This window comes from Bos grunniens, chromosome 13, assembly GCF_055505025.1.
Source record: "Bos grunniens cultivar Pamir isolate PY7600 chromosome 13, Bosgru_T2T1.0, whole genome shotgun sequence".
Classification (NCBI taxonomy): domain Eukaryota; kingdom Metazoa; phylum Chordata; class Mammalia; order Artiodactyla; family Bovidae; genus Bos; species Bos grunniens.
In genome coordinates, this window is record NC_141177.1 from 5565251 (window position 1) to 5581282 (window position 16032).

A 16032-nucleotide genomic window follows, 5' to 3' on the forward strand; every position below is an offset into this window, starting at 1 on the left:
GTGATCACAAAACAGAAGTTTTTTCCCAAGGCTTGCCTTTTATATCCCCTAACATATCATGCTGACCACAGTGTAAACAGTCTAACAATACTCCTTCAGGATTAAGGATCCGGTAACTAAAGACTTCTTGGTCAAGAAAACAACTGCTTTCTTCTTAGTATTCAAGTACTATAACAAAAGGGGGGAAAAAGAAAACAAGAGTCCTTGATTGTTGAAGTAATCCCTGAGAAGTAGAATTACATTGACAGAGTAAAAATTACTTGGGCATATCCAATCTAAATGGACACTGTACACTTGTGGTTTGTGTACTTTTTTGGAAAAAAGCTTTTTTAAAACTATATGGGAATTCCCTGGCGATCCAGTGGAGAAGGCTCTGCAGTGATGCCAAGGGCTTGGGTTTGATCCTTGGTCAAGAATTAAGATCCCACAAACCACGCTGCATGGCAAAAAACCTATAAAAGACAAGGATGAGTTCTGAGATTTTAAATGAAATAAAATTACTTAGTAAAATTACTTAATAGTCTAAATATAAATGTGAAAGAAGTTACACTTTTCTGCAAAAAATTAAACCCAAAACAACCCTAACAGCCATCAGAGAAATACTCTGCACTCTTATATTTTTTGTACCTTCCGTTCTTCTGAAAAGATCTAATTAGAAATACGACAATATAATTAAAGAGGAGCATAAAATGTAAACGTGCCAACTTCACTTTACAAACAAGTTTGGAGAATCCTATTCGAAGTTATTTCTTTCTTAGCTGATCCAAAGTGGTTATGCAGTTTTAACTGGGTTTTCTGGTCTAAGACACTTGTCTCCTGTCCATAGTGTCTGAGAGGCAGCTAAGAAATTGTCTTTTATCTAAACTTCCTGACCGATGTCTGGCAACCTGAATATTAGCCTCTGCTGCTGCTGCTGCTAAGTCGCTTCAGTCGTGTCCAACTCTGTGCGACCCCATAGAGGGCAGCCCACCAGGCTCTCCTGTCCCTGGGATTCTCCAGGCAAGAACACTGGAGTGGGTTGCCATTTCCTTCTCCAATGCATGAAAGTGAAAAGTGAAAGTGAAGTTGCTCAGTCGTGTCTGACTCTTAGCAACCCCATGGACTGCAGCCCACCAGGCTCCTCCGTCCTTGGGATTTTCCAGACAAGAGTACTGGGGTGGGGTGCCATTGCCTTCTCCAGTATTAGCCTCTGCTGCTGTTGCTAAGTCGCTTCAGTCATGCCCGACTCTGTGCGACCCCAGAGATGGCAGCCCACCAGGCTCCCCCATCCCTGGGATTCTCCCGGCAAGAACATTGGAGTGGGTTGCCATTTCCTTCTCCAATGCATGAAAGTGAAAAGTGAAAGTGAAGTCGCTCAAGTTGTCTACTTGAAAGCTACAGAGACGTGTCCGACTCTTACAGACCCCATGGACTGCAGTCTACCAGGTCCTCTGTCCATGGGATTTTCCAGGCAAGAGTACTGGGGTGGGGTGCTATTGCCTTCTCCAATATTAGCCTCCAGTCTCCCTTAAAACAGATCTGTCAATTAATTTAAACTCTATGGGCCTAAATTTCTTCACCTGTGAAATAAGTACGTTGAATAAAATGAGATCTTAAGCCTGAGAGAGTGAATCTCTTTGAAGAAAAATATCGCGTGAGTAAAGAGCGGCACAGGTGCTACACAGACATGGCAAAAGCGGTGACCACAGTTAGCAAGAGCGACAGAGATCACAGAAAGCGGTGTGCTAACACAGGGGGTCTGGTCTTTCACTCACAGCAAACTCTTAACTAAGGGAAAGTTTACACGGAAGCCGAACGGACACAAGAGACAAAATGCGGCTCTGGTCAGAAAGTCAGACGCTCTGCCGTGTGACCCCCAACCCCCACCCACGGCGTCATACAGACACACCCAGAGACTCATGAGCAGAATCTGAAATACAATGAACTAGAAGATGTTCAAGGCTCTTTCCAGATCAAGAATTCCTGAAGTCTTTGTTTCAAAGGACATCTACAATAAAGATGTTCTTCAGAATGACTAAGCTCAATGATTTTATAAAGAAAGAGGACTATGAGATGAAACAGTTATGGCATCAGGAACTGATCAGTGACCCTCCGTGTATGAACTGAAAGTCAAATGAGAGGCAGACTTGACACAGTCAACAGTAGCTGACCCGGGGTTGACCACACAGACAGCGCACACAGACGCTCAAAATGCCAGGGGCTGGTGTTTCTGTGAACATTCGCCGAGGACCCGCATTCACCTAGGACGAGGAGGCTGAAGAAAATGGTCATGCCGCTCGACTGCTCTTCCTGCTGAGCTTGCTCCCCTGTCTGCACCGGGAGGATGGGCTTGGCAGGGGTCGGGAGCACCAGTTTCGTAGTGACCACCAGGGTGGTGTGAAGGGTGACATTGAAACCTTCATGAGTCGTGTTGGGGAACCTGTTGGAGAACATAAAAAGCAGCAGAATTAGACAAAGGAAAGATGGCCCGGAGTTATCAACACATACACAAACCAGAAAGAGAACTTTGGCATAGAGCTCTATGGCATTCACAAGGCCCGCAACCAAGAGGCAAGCCTTGGAGAGAAGCTGGTTAGGAAAATTCCTGCCTGCTGCTGCATGAGGGTACGGGTGGCCTCAGGTGCACTGAACACAACCACTTAGAGGTCAGGGACAAGGGGGAGTCAGGGCCAGTGTAGAACCAAATGCTGCCTGCTCTTTGGCCCTTAATGGGGGATTTAAGGACTAAGCACAGCAGAAATTCCAAGATCCAACATCATTTACTAAGTGCCTTTACTTCTCCAGCTTACATTCTTTCCTTAGATCGAATGTGCAAGTCGAAGAAGCCACTTTTACTCAATTGTTGATTAAGTCTGAATGCCCCACCCTACTTTACAAGAACCTCAGTTCAGTGGCCCAAAAGTAATCCCCTCTGTAACACCCCCACTCCATCCCACCACTGTGTTCCTCACAGCTACTTCCTCACTTTGTGTTGGGATTGTAAACCAGTGTGATATTGACGTAGTAACCATTGCAGCTGTGATTGTAACAACTGATGTTTTTTGAGTACAGCCTCATTCTGGGACCAGGTAACATACAAACTTGCATTTAACAGGCATTAACAAGCCTGAGGTGGACACTGCTACTTTCTCTTTTTTACCTGTTAACAACAGGCTCAGAGAGCCTTTTGTTATGCCTGTTGGCTTAACTTGGCCAGTATCTCAGTCAGTCAGTGGCAGAATCAAGCCAGATTTGAATCCAAATTTGAAATCACTGAGCCATACCACCTCTTCTGCTTTGTGCTGCTGAGGCCCAGTTTAGTGTCTGTGACAGCCAAGATGTTCAGTAAGTAAACTAACTAAATGAAATGACCACTAGGCTAAAAGACATATAGAAAACTTGTCAGGCAAGGGAGTCAAATTTCAACTGTTGGCTTGGTTCCTTGTTAATTTTTATACACTCCTTCCACAAAGATGGGCATCTATAACATGCAACAGACTGTGCCTGGCAGGTATGCAGAAAAGACTAAAAGAGTGGTCCTTCGCCAGAGGCAACTGAAGGACGGAGATACCTCACTCCCTTTATCTTATACAGCCAGCTCCCCTGCTTTCTACACTCCAGCCTTCCCTGTTTTCTGTCCCTCAAAAGACACTAAGCTCTTTGTGGCACCTGTTTTCCCTCTCCTATTCCTCCTTTTGGTCTCTAAGGTTTCATCCGGCACGTCACCTGTTCCTGAGAAGCCTCCTCCACCCCAGTACCATTCGGCTTCCTTCAGAGCCCTGAAATCATCTTGTCTATTCATGGTCTTCTCTTTAAACTAGAATGAAAGCTCCTTGAGAGGGACTCCTGGTCGGTCTCCATCTCTACCATGTGACCAGGGCCTGATCGACAGTAGATGGCCACCAGTTTAATGAATAAATGGATTTCATTGAAGGAAACTAGAAAACATGATCGTTACAACGGAGGAGGGGACTGGCTACGTAAGGGGTGGGGGGGACTTGCTGGAGGCGGCGGAGCGCTGCGTAATCAGCAGATGAACGAAAAATGGGAAAGTGAAATCTGGGCTGAGGTTTCCGCAAGGCAGCTTCCGAGATCGACGACGAACGGCCGCTAACTAGCCAGAGGGTCCAACCTCAAGGGGGCCGCGCCGCCCAGGCCCGCCCCTCCCCCTGCTCGCAGGCGCCAGCATGGTCAGTCCCGGCCAACCAGCGCGAGGAGCTCCGCCTTCTGGGGCCGGAGGGCGGCCTGAAGGGCTCGCTGTCACCCGACGGGGCCCAGCCCTGCCGCCTCAGCCGCCCAGGAAAAAGCCCACTCACTCCTCTTCCGCCATCTTCTCCCCAATCCCGCGGAGCCTCCGAGACCACCGAGCGCGGGGCTAGCAGGGCCCGCTTTTGCTTCCGGCTTCCGCTGGAGGCGCGGGCGGGCCGACCGGCAGGGGGGCGGAGTCTCGGCTGCACGAGGCCGGCATTTCTGTCCCATCGTCTCTATGGCCGCAGGGTGGGAGGATGCGCGTGGGAGGACCGCGGGGAACTTTCAAGATGTGTGGCCGCACTTCTTTTGGCCCCTCTGGCCCTGCGAAGTTCCGGCTGTTCCCTTCCACAGGGTTGGGACGTTTTGGGGAAACTCCTGTGAGGTGACTGTGACTCATCCTGAAAGCACGCGCGTTCCTCCCGGTGTCCAGGAATTGACCATAGTTAAAGTGGGTCGGAAGCTTCTAGAGTAAGCTGAGCGGAGGGACCCCAGGGGTATACTCCCCCAGTCTCTGTTTTCCCCAGCCCGAAAGAGGACTAGCCACCTGGGTTTTGCAGAATTGTGCAGTATTCGGAGAAGGCGATGGCACCCCACTCCAGTACTCCTGCCTGGAAAATCCCATGGACGGAGGAGCCTGGTAGGCTGCAGTCCATGGGGTCGCTAGGAGTCGGACACGACTGAGCGACTTCACTTTCGCTTTTCACTTTCATGCATTGGAGAAGGAAATGGCAAGCCACTCCAGTGTTCCTGCCTGGAGAATCCCAGGGACGGGGAAGCCTGGTGGGCTGCCATCTATGGGGTCGCACAGAGTCGGACACGACTGAAGCGACTTAGCAGCAGCAGCAGCAGCAGCAGCAATATTCTATCTGTAAACATTTATTGAGTTCTGACTGTATTCCTGTCTTTAAAACAGAGGAGGATGATCTAAGAATGAATCCTTCATTCATTCGTTCATTGTCTCAACAAATAATAAGACGCCTATACGTGGTTCCAGGTGGCCCAGTGATAAAGAATCCGCCTGCCAACGCAGGAGACACAAGAGACACCGGTTTGATCACTGGGTGGGGAATATCACCTGGAGGAAGAAAGGGCAATATTCTTGCCCGGAGAATCCCATGGACAGAGGAGTCTGGTGAGCTACAGTCCATGAGGGTCGCAAAGGGTCAGATAGGACTGAGCATGAAGGCACATGGTTTGTGTCGTGGTCTGTGTGGGTTGGAAAAGAATTTCCAGACACCAGGCAGGATGAAAGGAGAATAAAGTTTATTTCCAAGGCCCCCCTTGGTTGTTTTTTTTTTTTTTTTTCTGTTCTTTTGTCCTTGGGAAACCACAGTTAGCAGTGATCTGTGGGGTTGGGGAAACAGGAAAGAACAAAGTGAAGTTGGAGGGGTAGGAAAGCCCCCACCCGGAGAGCTGGTACCCTCTTGTGAGGCCTTTGGCTTTGATGCCAGCTCTGTAGCTACTTCCCTTCCTGGTGGCAACCATCGTAGCTCAGCAGCTGTGATAGCTGTTTAAACCCTTTATCTGGCTCTGCTGTTCTTCCTTAAGCTTTTCCCACAGCAGAGGGACTAAACACACACAACAGAGGCCCCAGTGAACCTTTTAAACTTCAGTCATTCCCCTGCTTAAAAGGTACCCTGGCTTCCAGTCTCAATCAGAGGGAAAAAAAGGTGGAGAAGCTCCAGGACTCAACCCCGGCCCCTCTGCCTTGTGAGGTCAATCCCCTCCCCTCCTACTCACACTTTCCCTGTGGTCACAGTGACTTCTTTGGGGGCACCTGAAACACACCAGGATCACTTCTACCTCTGCGCTGGCCAAGCCCTTGGCCAAGAATCCTCAGCCCTGGGACTTCCCTGGTGGCCCAGTGGCCAAGACTCTGGGCTCTCAATGCAGGCGGCTGGGGTTCCAGCCTTGGTGAAAGAACTGCATCCCACATGCTGCAACTGAGACCTGGTACAGTCAAATCAATAAAACCTTTTAAAAAAGAATACTCAGCTCCTCGGTTGCTCCTTGACACCCACTTTCTGTTTACCCTTTTCTTGTCCAATATGCCTTCCCTGACCGACCTGTCTAAAATCCAAGTGCTCTTCCCTTTACTGCGTTCTTTTCCTCCATAACCCTGAACATATTATATGTTTTACTTATATGTTCATTTATTGTTCTCTCCATGAGAACATAAACTTCTGAATGCCAAAGTTTTGTTCTTTTTTATTTCTAGTGCCTAGCATAGTACCTGGCATAAAGCAGCTACTAGAGAGAAAAATGACCCTCAGACCCTAATACTCCAGTGGTTATGACTGCACTTCCAATGCAGGGGGCAAGAGTTGGATTCCTGGTCAGGGAACTAAGATGCCACATGTATTGGCGTAGCCAAAAGTAATTTAATTTAATTTAAAAATGAACAAATAATCCATTTTGAGTTTATTTTTGTGTATGGCGTTAGAGAGTGTTCTAATTTCATTCTCAGAATAGGAGAAAATATTTGCAAATGAAGCAACCAACCAGGTATTAATCTCCAAAATAGACAAATGGTTATGCAGCTTAATATAAAAAAAAGCAAAACACATAACCAAATCAAAAAATGGGCAGAAGTTCTAAAGGAGACGTTGTTGTTCAGTCTGTTTGTCGTGTCTGACTCTGCAACCCAACAGACTTGGGTGCTGCAACCCAAACAGCACGCCAGGCTTCCCTGTCCTTCACCATCTCCCAGAATTTGCTCAAACTCATGTCCATTAAGTCAGTGATGCCATCCAACCATCTCATCCTCTGTCACCCCCTTTTCCTGCTTCAGTCTTTCCCAGCATAAGGGTCTTTTCCAAAGAGTCGGTTCTTCGAATCAGGTGGCCAAAGCATTGGAGCTTCAGCATCAGTCCTTCTAATGAACATTCAGGACATAAAGATGGCCAAAAGAAAACATAAGGATGACCAAAAAGTGCATGTTCAACATCATTAAAGATTCAGTTCTGTTCAGTTACTCAGTTGTGTCTGACTCTTTGTGACCCCATGAATCGTAACACACCAGGCCTCCCTGTCCATCACAAACTCCCCAAGTTTACCCAAACTCATGTCCATCGAGTCAGTGATGGCAGCCAGCCATCTCTTCCTCTGTCGTCCCCTTCTCCTCCTGCCCCCAATCCCTCCCAGCATCAGGGTCTTTTCCAATGAGTCAACTTTTCACATGAGGTGGCCAAAGTATTGGAGTTTCAGCTTCAGCATCAGTCCTTCCAATGAACACCCAGGACTGATCTCCTTTAGGGTGGACTGGTTGGATCTCCTTGCAGTCCAAGGGACTCTCAAGAGTCTTCTCCAACACCACACTTTAAAAGCATCAATTCTTTGGCGCTCAGTTTTCTTCACAGTCCAACTCTCATATCCATACATGACCACTGAAAAAACCATAGCCTTGACTAGATGGACCTTTTATGTCTCTGCTTTTGAATATGCTATTTAGGTTGGTCATAACTTTCCTTCCAAGGAGTAAGCATCTTTTAATTTCATGGCTGCAGTCACCATCTGTTGTGATTTTGGAGCCCAGAAAAATAAAGTCTGACACTGTTTCCACTGTTTCCCCATCTACTTCCCATGAATTGATGGGACCAGATGCCATAATCTTCGTTTTCTGAATGTTGAGCTTTAAGCAAAGTTTTTCACTCTCCTCTTTCACTTTCATCAAGAGGCTTTTTGGTTCCTCTTCACTTTCTCCCATAAGGGTGGTGTTATCTGCATATCTGAGGTTATTGATATTTCTCCTGGCAATCTTGATTCCAGCTTGTGCTTCTTCCAGCCCAGCGTTTCTCATGATGTACTCTGCATATAAGTTAAATAAGCAAGGTGACAATACACAGCCTTGACGAACTCCTTTTCCTATTTGGAACCAGTCTGTTGTTCCATGTCCAGTTCTAACTGTTGCTTCCTGACCTGCATATAGGTTTCTCAAGAGGCAGGTCAGGTGTTCTGATATTCCCATCTCTTTCAGAATTTTCCACAGTTTATTGTGATCTACACAGTCAAAGGCTTTGGCATAGTCAATAAAGCAGAAATAGATGTTTTTCTGGAACTCTCTTGCTTTTTCGATGATTCAGCAGATGTTGGCAATTTGATCTCTGGTTCCTCTGCCTTTTCTAAAACCAGCTTGAACTGGTTTTAGAAAGTTCACGGTTCATGTATTGCTGAAGCCTGGCTTGGAGAATTTTGAGCATTACTAGCGTGTGAGATCGGAGAAGGCAATGGCGCCCCACTCCAGTACTCTTGCCTGGAAAATCCCATGGACCGAAGAGCCTGGTGGGCTGCAGTCCATGGAGTCACACAGAGTCGGACATGACTGAAGCGACTTCACTTTCATTTTTCACTTTCATGCATTGGAGAAGGAAATGGCAACCCACTCCGGTGTTCTTGCCTGGAGAATCTCAGGGACGGGGTAGCCTGGTGGGCTGCTGTCTATGGGGTCGCATAGAGTCAGACACGACTGAAGTGACTTAGCAGCAGCAGTAGCAGCATGTGAGATGAGTGCAATGGTGCGGTAGTTTGAGCATTCTTTGGCATTGCCTTTCTTTGGGGTTGGGATGAATTAAAGATTAGAGAAAAGCAAATCAAAACTACAGTGAGGTGTTATCATGTGCTATCAAAATGGCCATCATCAAAAAATCTATAAACAATAAATGTTGGAGACAGTGCGGAGAAAAGGGAACCCTCCTACTCTCTTCATGGGAATATAAATTGGTACACTCACTATACTAAAAATAGAACTACTGTATGATCCAGCCATTCCTGGTTATATACCCAGAGAAAACCATAGTTCAAAAAAGATACATGCACCCCGATGTTCAATTATTTACAATAACCAGGACATAGAAACATACTAAATGTCTATCAGTGGAGGAATGGATAAAGAAGACATGGTACATGTATATACACAATGGAATATTCAGTTCAGTTCAGTCACTCAGTCGTGTCCAACTCTTTGCGACCCCATGAATCGCAGCACGCCAGGCCTCCCTGTCCATCACCAACTCCCGGAGTTCACTCAAACTCATGTCCATAGATTCTGTGATGCCATCCAGCCATCTCATCCTCTGTCGTCCCCTTCTCCTCCTGCCCCCAATCCCAGCATCAGAGTCTTTTCCAATGAGTCAACTCTTTGAATGAGGTTGCTGCTGCTGCTGCTAAGTCGCTTCAGTTGTGTCCAACTCTGTGCGACCCCATAGATGGCAGCCCACCAGGCTCCCCTGTCCCTGAGATTCTCCAGGCAAGAACACCGGAGTGGGTTGCCATTTCCTTCTCCAATGTATGAAAGTGAAAAGTGAAAGTGAAGTCGCTCAGTCATGTCTGACTTAGCGACCCCATGGACTGCAGCCTACCAGGCTCCTCTGTCCATGGGATTTTCCAGGCAAGAGTACTGGAGTGGGGTGCCATTGCCTTCTCCATCACTTGAGGTTACTCAACCATAAAAGAACAAAATTATGCTATTTGCAGCAACACAGATTGTCATAGTGAGTGAAGTCAGACACAGAAAACCGAATATAATATCACTTATATGTGGAATCTTAAAAAAAAGATACAAATGAAGTTATTTACAAAACAGAAGTAAAGTCACAGGTAATGAAGACAAACTTATGGTTACCAGGGGATAAGTAGGGGAGGGATAAATTAGGAGATTGGAATTGACGTATATACACAACTATTTGTAAAATAGATACCTAGTAAGAACTAGCTGTATAGCGTAGATATTCGATAACAGCCTATAGAGGAAAAGAATCTTAAAAAGAGTGGAAGGACTTTCCTAGTAGTCTAGTGGTTAAGAATCCGCCTTGCAGTACAGAGGACACAGTTTCAATCCCTGGTTGGGGAAGTAAGATTCCACACGCCTCAGAGCAACTAAGCCCACACTGCAACTACTGAGTCCAACAGAGCAAATAAAGACATAATTTGAAAAAGAGAGTGGATATATGTATATGTAGAATTGACTCACTTTGCTGTACACCTGAAACTAACCCAACGTTGTAAATCAAGTATACTCCAAAAATAAAGTTTGTTAGCTCCAGAAGTGTTAGGAAACACGAAGGATTTGAAAAGAGGAGTGCTGTGGAGAGTCGGGGGTGGGGAAGCGGGGGGAGGATGGAAGGTCTCAACTAGGAGGCCTTTGCAGTAATCTGGGCGAGAGCTGGTGGCGCTTTGAACTAAGGTGATACCTTCGGTATGGCAGGAATGATTGGGCTGTGGGTGGGTGCTGAAGGCAGGATTTGAGGATGGACTTGGGAGAAAGAAAGGAGTCAAGGATGATGTCAAGTTTTTGGCACTTGAACTGGGTGGAGAAAAGATCTATCTATCTGGCTCAAATTCTCTGCCAAAAGGATTTAAGCTCTCTCGACGCTTGTGCAAGCTCACTGAGAGAATGGGCTCATAATCAGCCGACGTTTTCTGTCCTTCTTGTGGGTGTGGTGCTGGGCTATCATTTCCTCGATTCCTTACATTTCTTTCAGGCAGGTATTATCATCAAAGCACAGAGACATCAAGCTACTTGCCTAAAGTCACACAGCTAGCAAATACTGAGCTGGGATTCAGGTCAGTTCAGTTCAGTTCATTTCAGTCGCTCAGTCGTGTCCAACTCTTTGTGGCCCCATGGGCTGCGGCAAGCCAGGCTTCCCTGTCCGTCACCAACTCCCGGAGCTGCTCAACCTCATGTCCATTGAGCCGGGGATCTCTCTGAGTCACATTCATTAGCCGAGACCTCAAGGCTGCCACTTTTCTTCCAGCCCCAGAAAACCCCACCTGGCTGGATTTGGGCTCCCCAGGGCTGGAGGTAGGTTTCTTTGCATCAGGCTGCAGGCTGTGGGCCAGTCACGATGAACACAGGGCCCTGAACTCATCGAGGGCTGCCCGGTTTTTTGTTTTTTTTTTCTGTAACATCTTATGGAAAAACCTGGACGAACTTTCTGGCCAACCCAATAGTCACCGTGCCACCCACTGCTCTTGACAGGGCCAGATCCAGGCTTCGTGCCAGTCATGGACCTACTGCCAACTGGGAGGCTGGAGAACACCCATTCTCAGGACTGTGGGCCAATCCCAGGTCCTTCTCACCGATTCCTGGGCATGAATCTAAAATCTCCGGTCACTGCCCTCAGGAAGGTAAATAAAGAATTTCAGCATGTAGTTCTGGTCTCGTGCGCCATGCCAGCAGAGTGGGGGCAGGCTCTGGGGTCAGGCATTCCTGGCTCTCCACCCCAACTCAGGACCTGTTGTTTCACAACCCTGAGACCCGTCCAACACCCTCAGAGCTGCAAGTTCCTATCTTAGTTTTGGACAGAGCCCCTCTTTGGAAGGCTGTTGTAAGATTGGAGAGAAAACTCTTGCCTTGGTTCTTTGTGCCCTCTTACCCCTAATCTTCCTTTTTCTTGCCTATTTAGGTCTCAGCTCAAATGTCACCTCTTCTGGGAGTCCCTCCCTGACCAGTCTAAAGCAGGGGTCAGCAAACTTTTTTGGGTAAAGAACCAGACAGTAAATGTTTTAAGCTTTGTGGGCATTCTGCTTTGTGGCAACAACTAAACCCTGCCATCGCAGTGGGAAAGCAGCCATCTCCAGTTTAAATAGGCATGGCTGTGTTCCAGCAAAACTCTATAGATACTGAAATTTAAATTTCTTGTGACTTTCACATGTCATGAACTGTTCTTACTATTTTTTCTCAACCATTTAAAAATATAGAAAGCAGGCTTCTCTGGTAGCTCAGAGGTAAAGAATCTGCCTGCCAATGCAGGAGACACGGGTTCTATCCCTGATCTGGGACGACGATCCCACATACCCCAGAGCAACTGAGCCTGTGCATGGCAACTACTAAGCCTGCGCTCTGGAACCTGGGAGCCACAACTCCTGGGCCCCGGTGCTGTACCTACTGCAGTCTGAATGCTCTAGCGCCTGTGCTCCTCAGCAAGAGAAGCTGCTGCAGTAAGTCTCTGGGAACTGCAACTAGGGAGGAATCCCTGCCCGCCACAACTAGAGAGGAGTCCACGCAGCAAGGAAGACCCAGCACTGCCAAATTAATTAACTGATTAAATTATTAAAAAGTATATTTTAAAAATATAGAAAGCATTCTTAAGTCACAGGCCATATAAAAACAGCTGGCAGTCTGGAATCTGGCCTGCTGTCGGCTGCCAACCCTGGTCTAGTTTTGTGTGTTTTTTTTTCAAGCCATGCATCATGGCATGTGGGATCCTAGTTCCGCTACCAAGGATCGAACCTCTGCCCACCCCATTGGACTGCAACGGAAGTCCCACCCTGGTGGGACTGATAGCCATCAGATATTTTCCCCCCTTCTTCCCTCCCTCCCTTCTTTCCTTTCTTCCTGAGTTTATCTGTGTGTTTGTGTGTGTACTCCATGGACCATCTCTTTTTTTTTTAATTAATAAATTAATTTTAATTGGAGGCTAATTACTCTACAATATTGTGGTGGTTTTTGCCATACATTGACATGAATCAGCCATGGTTGCACATGTGTCTCCCCATTCCGAACCTCCCTCCCACCTCCCTCCCCATCCCATCCCTTTGAGTTGTCCCAGAGCACAGGCTTTGGGGGTCCTGTTTCATGCATCGAACTTGAACTGGTCATCTATTTTACATATGGTAATATACATGTTTCAATGCTGTTCTGTCAAATCATCCCACCCTCGCCTTCTCCCACAGAGTCCAAAAGTCTGTTCTTTATATCTGTGTCTCTTTTACTGTCTCACATATAGGGTCATCGTGACCATCCTTCTAAATTCCATATATATGCGTCAATATACTGTATTGGTGTTTTTCTTTCTGGCTTACTTTACTCTGTATAATAGGCTCCAGTATCATCCACTTCATTAGAACTGACTCAAATGCGTTCTTTTTAACAGCTGAGTAATATTCCATTGTGTAAATGCACCACAACATTCTCATCCATTCGTCCGCTGATGGACTTCTTGGTTGCTTCCGCATCCTAGGTATTGTAAACAGCGCTTCGATGAACTTTGGGGTACACTTTCAATTCTGGTTTCCTTGGTGTGTATGCCCAGCAGTGGGATTGCTGGGTCGTATGGCAGTTCTATTTCCAGTTTTGTAAGGAATCTCCACACTGTTCTCCATAGTGGGTGTACTAATTTGCACTCCCGCCAACAGTGTGAGAGGGTTCCCTTTTCCCCACACCCCCTCCGGCATTTATTGTTTGTAGTCTCTCCTGTCTTTCTTCTGACCTCTAGCTCTCCTAACATTTCTTAAACACCTACTCTGTACCAGGCATTATTCCCAGTGCATTATCCTCAGTGATTTATTTAATCCACTCAATAACCCCATGAGGTACTCATTCACCCAATTTCACACATGTGGAAACTTGGAGTTTTATTCATCACTCTGTTCCCAGAGTTTAGAAAATGCTGAAGCTGTCAATAAAACTGAGGTACCAAGGAAAAGTTTTTTTTTTTTTGTCAAAAGAAAGGAAATCAAAGTGATTACCACCAAATGGTTATCAGTAGAGTTTCAGTCAGAGAAGCAGAACAAATAGGAAATATTCATTGAGGGATTTAGTGTAAGGAATTTTCTGCAAACAGCACAGATTTTTGTAGGTTAGAAGTGTCATGGGGGGATTTCCCTGGCTGTCCCGTAGTCTGTGCTTCCAACTCAGGGGGTGCAGATTCCATCCCAGGTCGGGGAATTAAGATCTTTCATGCCGTGAGATGCAGCCAAAAAACAAACAAAAAAACACCCCACAATGCCATGGTCATCACTTCATCTCTGACTCTCCTGCCTTCTCTCCTTTTGTGTCTACATTGAGTCCACCCAGATACTCTGGAAGGATCTCCCCATCTCCAGGTCAACAGATTTAACCACCTTAATTGCCCCTTGTCATGGGACATAACACATTCACAGGGGCCAAGAATTAGCACGTGGACATCTTTGGGAGGTATTTTTCTGCCTACCATGCCATGAAAAATTAAATTCTGTGTTGGCTTTCCTTGTAATTTTTTTTCTTTTACTATTTGGTATTATTTCACATTCATTTGCACACTGGGGAGAGTTGTGGATAATTTCTTAAAGCCCGCTGACATCAGTGTTTCAATCCGGCCCTGGCCACTTAGCATTTAGTAGGCACTAGAGTTACCAGCACAAATGAAAAAATTGAGCTTGTAGAATTCAGTAAAGTCAGGTGCAACAGGTATGCTTACGATGTGGTGAAAATGTACAGATTCCAGTTCTATCCACGGACCACTGGATCTTGGGCTGGAGCCTGAGAATCTGAATTTCTTCTTGGCTCTCCCCAACTCTTCTCAGACTCTACTGGTGCCTGCTCATAACATCTTGGGGAGTCCTTCTGCAGCCTAATGGCTTCCTTTCAGCACAACACAAGCCAGCTGTGCTGGGCAGCTGATGCTACCAGAACAGCCCTCGGCCAGTGAATGGAAAGAGCTGGAAGATAAACACCCTCAGTCCTTTGCCCCTTGGGTAAGACAAGTCTGAGGTTATATTCTAGTGTCCCAGAATCCTCCAGTGGGATTAAGCTGCCCACAGTGGTGACCCACTAGAACACACACAGGCACCCAGAGCCAGCCCACCTTCATATCGTGGGTTCTGCCTCCTCGGATTCAACCAACTGTAGGTCAAAAATATTTGAAAAGAAACATTCCAGAAAGTTGCAAAAGCAAAACTTGAATTTGTTGTGCACTGGAAAGTGTTTACATAGCGTTTATTTAATATATTGTGTTAGGTATTAAAGTAATCTAGAGATGATTTAAAGTACGCCGAGGATGTCCTTGGTTATGTGCAGATGCTACATCATTTTATACAAGGGACTTGAGCATCCGTGGATTTGGGTATTCGTGAGGATCCTAGAGCCAGTCCCCCTAAGGATACCAAGGGAGACTCTGTGTGTGTGTGTGTGTTTACGTATTTATTCTTGGATGATATAAATGTCCAGGAGTTTACTTTGTGTTGAAAACCTGCTTTGAGGGTATCTCATGAGTTTTGACCCGTAATTCTCTCTTTGTGGTTTCTTCTTTGAGACAAGACTTACTCAAGGAGGCATTTTAGAATTTTGTCCTTATTGAGTAACTTTTGTTATTCATTTCTAATTTTATTATACCCAGTAGTATATACTAAACATGTTCTGCTTTTATGGCTTCACAGAGATTTAGTTCATTGCCTAGTTCATGAATAACTTTTGTGAAGTACAGAGAGAAACAATAAAATTTATTTTTGCTTTCAGAGTAAAAATATTGATGTGTCTATAGTAACTCATATTATTTAAATTCTATATACATTTAATTAGGTTTTTAGATCTAAGAAGCTTTTCAATGCATACAAAATGAAAGAATGCCTTTGATAAACAGTAACATTCTGTATAATAGACAATGCCCCAAATACCTTTCTTCCTAGTTTAATAAAAATTATATACTTTAAAAATGCAACTTATAAATGCGACTCTGAACACGTATACAATCATATTTGAAGTGTCCTTGATATACAGTATTGTGTTAGTTTCAGGTATACAACAAAGTGATTCAGTTATATGTATTTTTTCAGATTATTCTCCATTATAGGAGAATTAGTTATTAGAAGATGATGCTGTGAAAGTGCTGCACTCAATATGCCAGCAAATTTGGAAAACTCGGCAGTGGCCACAGGACTGGAAAAGGTTAGTTTTCATTCCAATCCCAAAGAAAGGCAATACCAAAGAATGCCCAAACTACTACACAGTTGCACTCATCCCACACACTAGTAAAGTAATGCTCAAAACTCTCCAAGTCAGGCTTCAACAGTATGTGAACCGAGAACTTCCAGATATTCAAGCTG

General features: G+C 45.7%; 1 protein-coding gene across 17 annotated transcripts in view; it reads right to left on the reverse strand.

Annotated features, from left to right (window-relative positions):
• The window catches only part of SLC9A8 (solute carrier family 9 member A8), a 74513-nt gene extending 69844 nt beyond the window's left edge, over positions 1–4669 (reverse strand). For 7 of the 17 annotated variants that reach the window (XR_015138910.1, XR_015138909.1, XM_086331403.1 and 4 more), the window contains exons 1-2: positions 3706–4317; positions 2241–2419 (exon numbers count right to left, since the gene is read on the reverse strand). Coding sequence is in view for 11 of the 17 variants with exons in the window: in XM_086331403.1 (XP_086187529.1) it covers positions 2241–2419; positions 3706–3740 (214 nt within the window). In the remaining 6 variants the exon portion in view is untranslated. Of the gene's footprint in view, positions 1–2240; positions 2420–3705 lie in introns of all 17 variants that reach the window. The other 10 variants (XM_086331404.1, XM_086331402.1, XM_086331407.1 and 7 more) reach the window with 5 other exon arrangements.
• Between the last annotated feature and the right edge of the window lie 11363 nt (positions 4670–16032).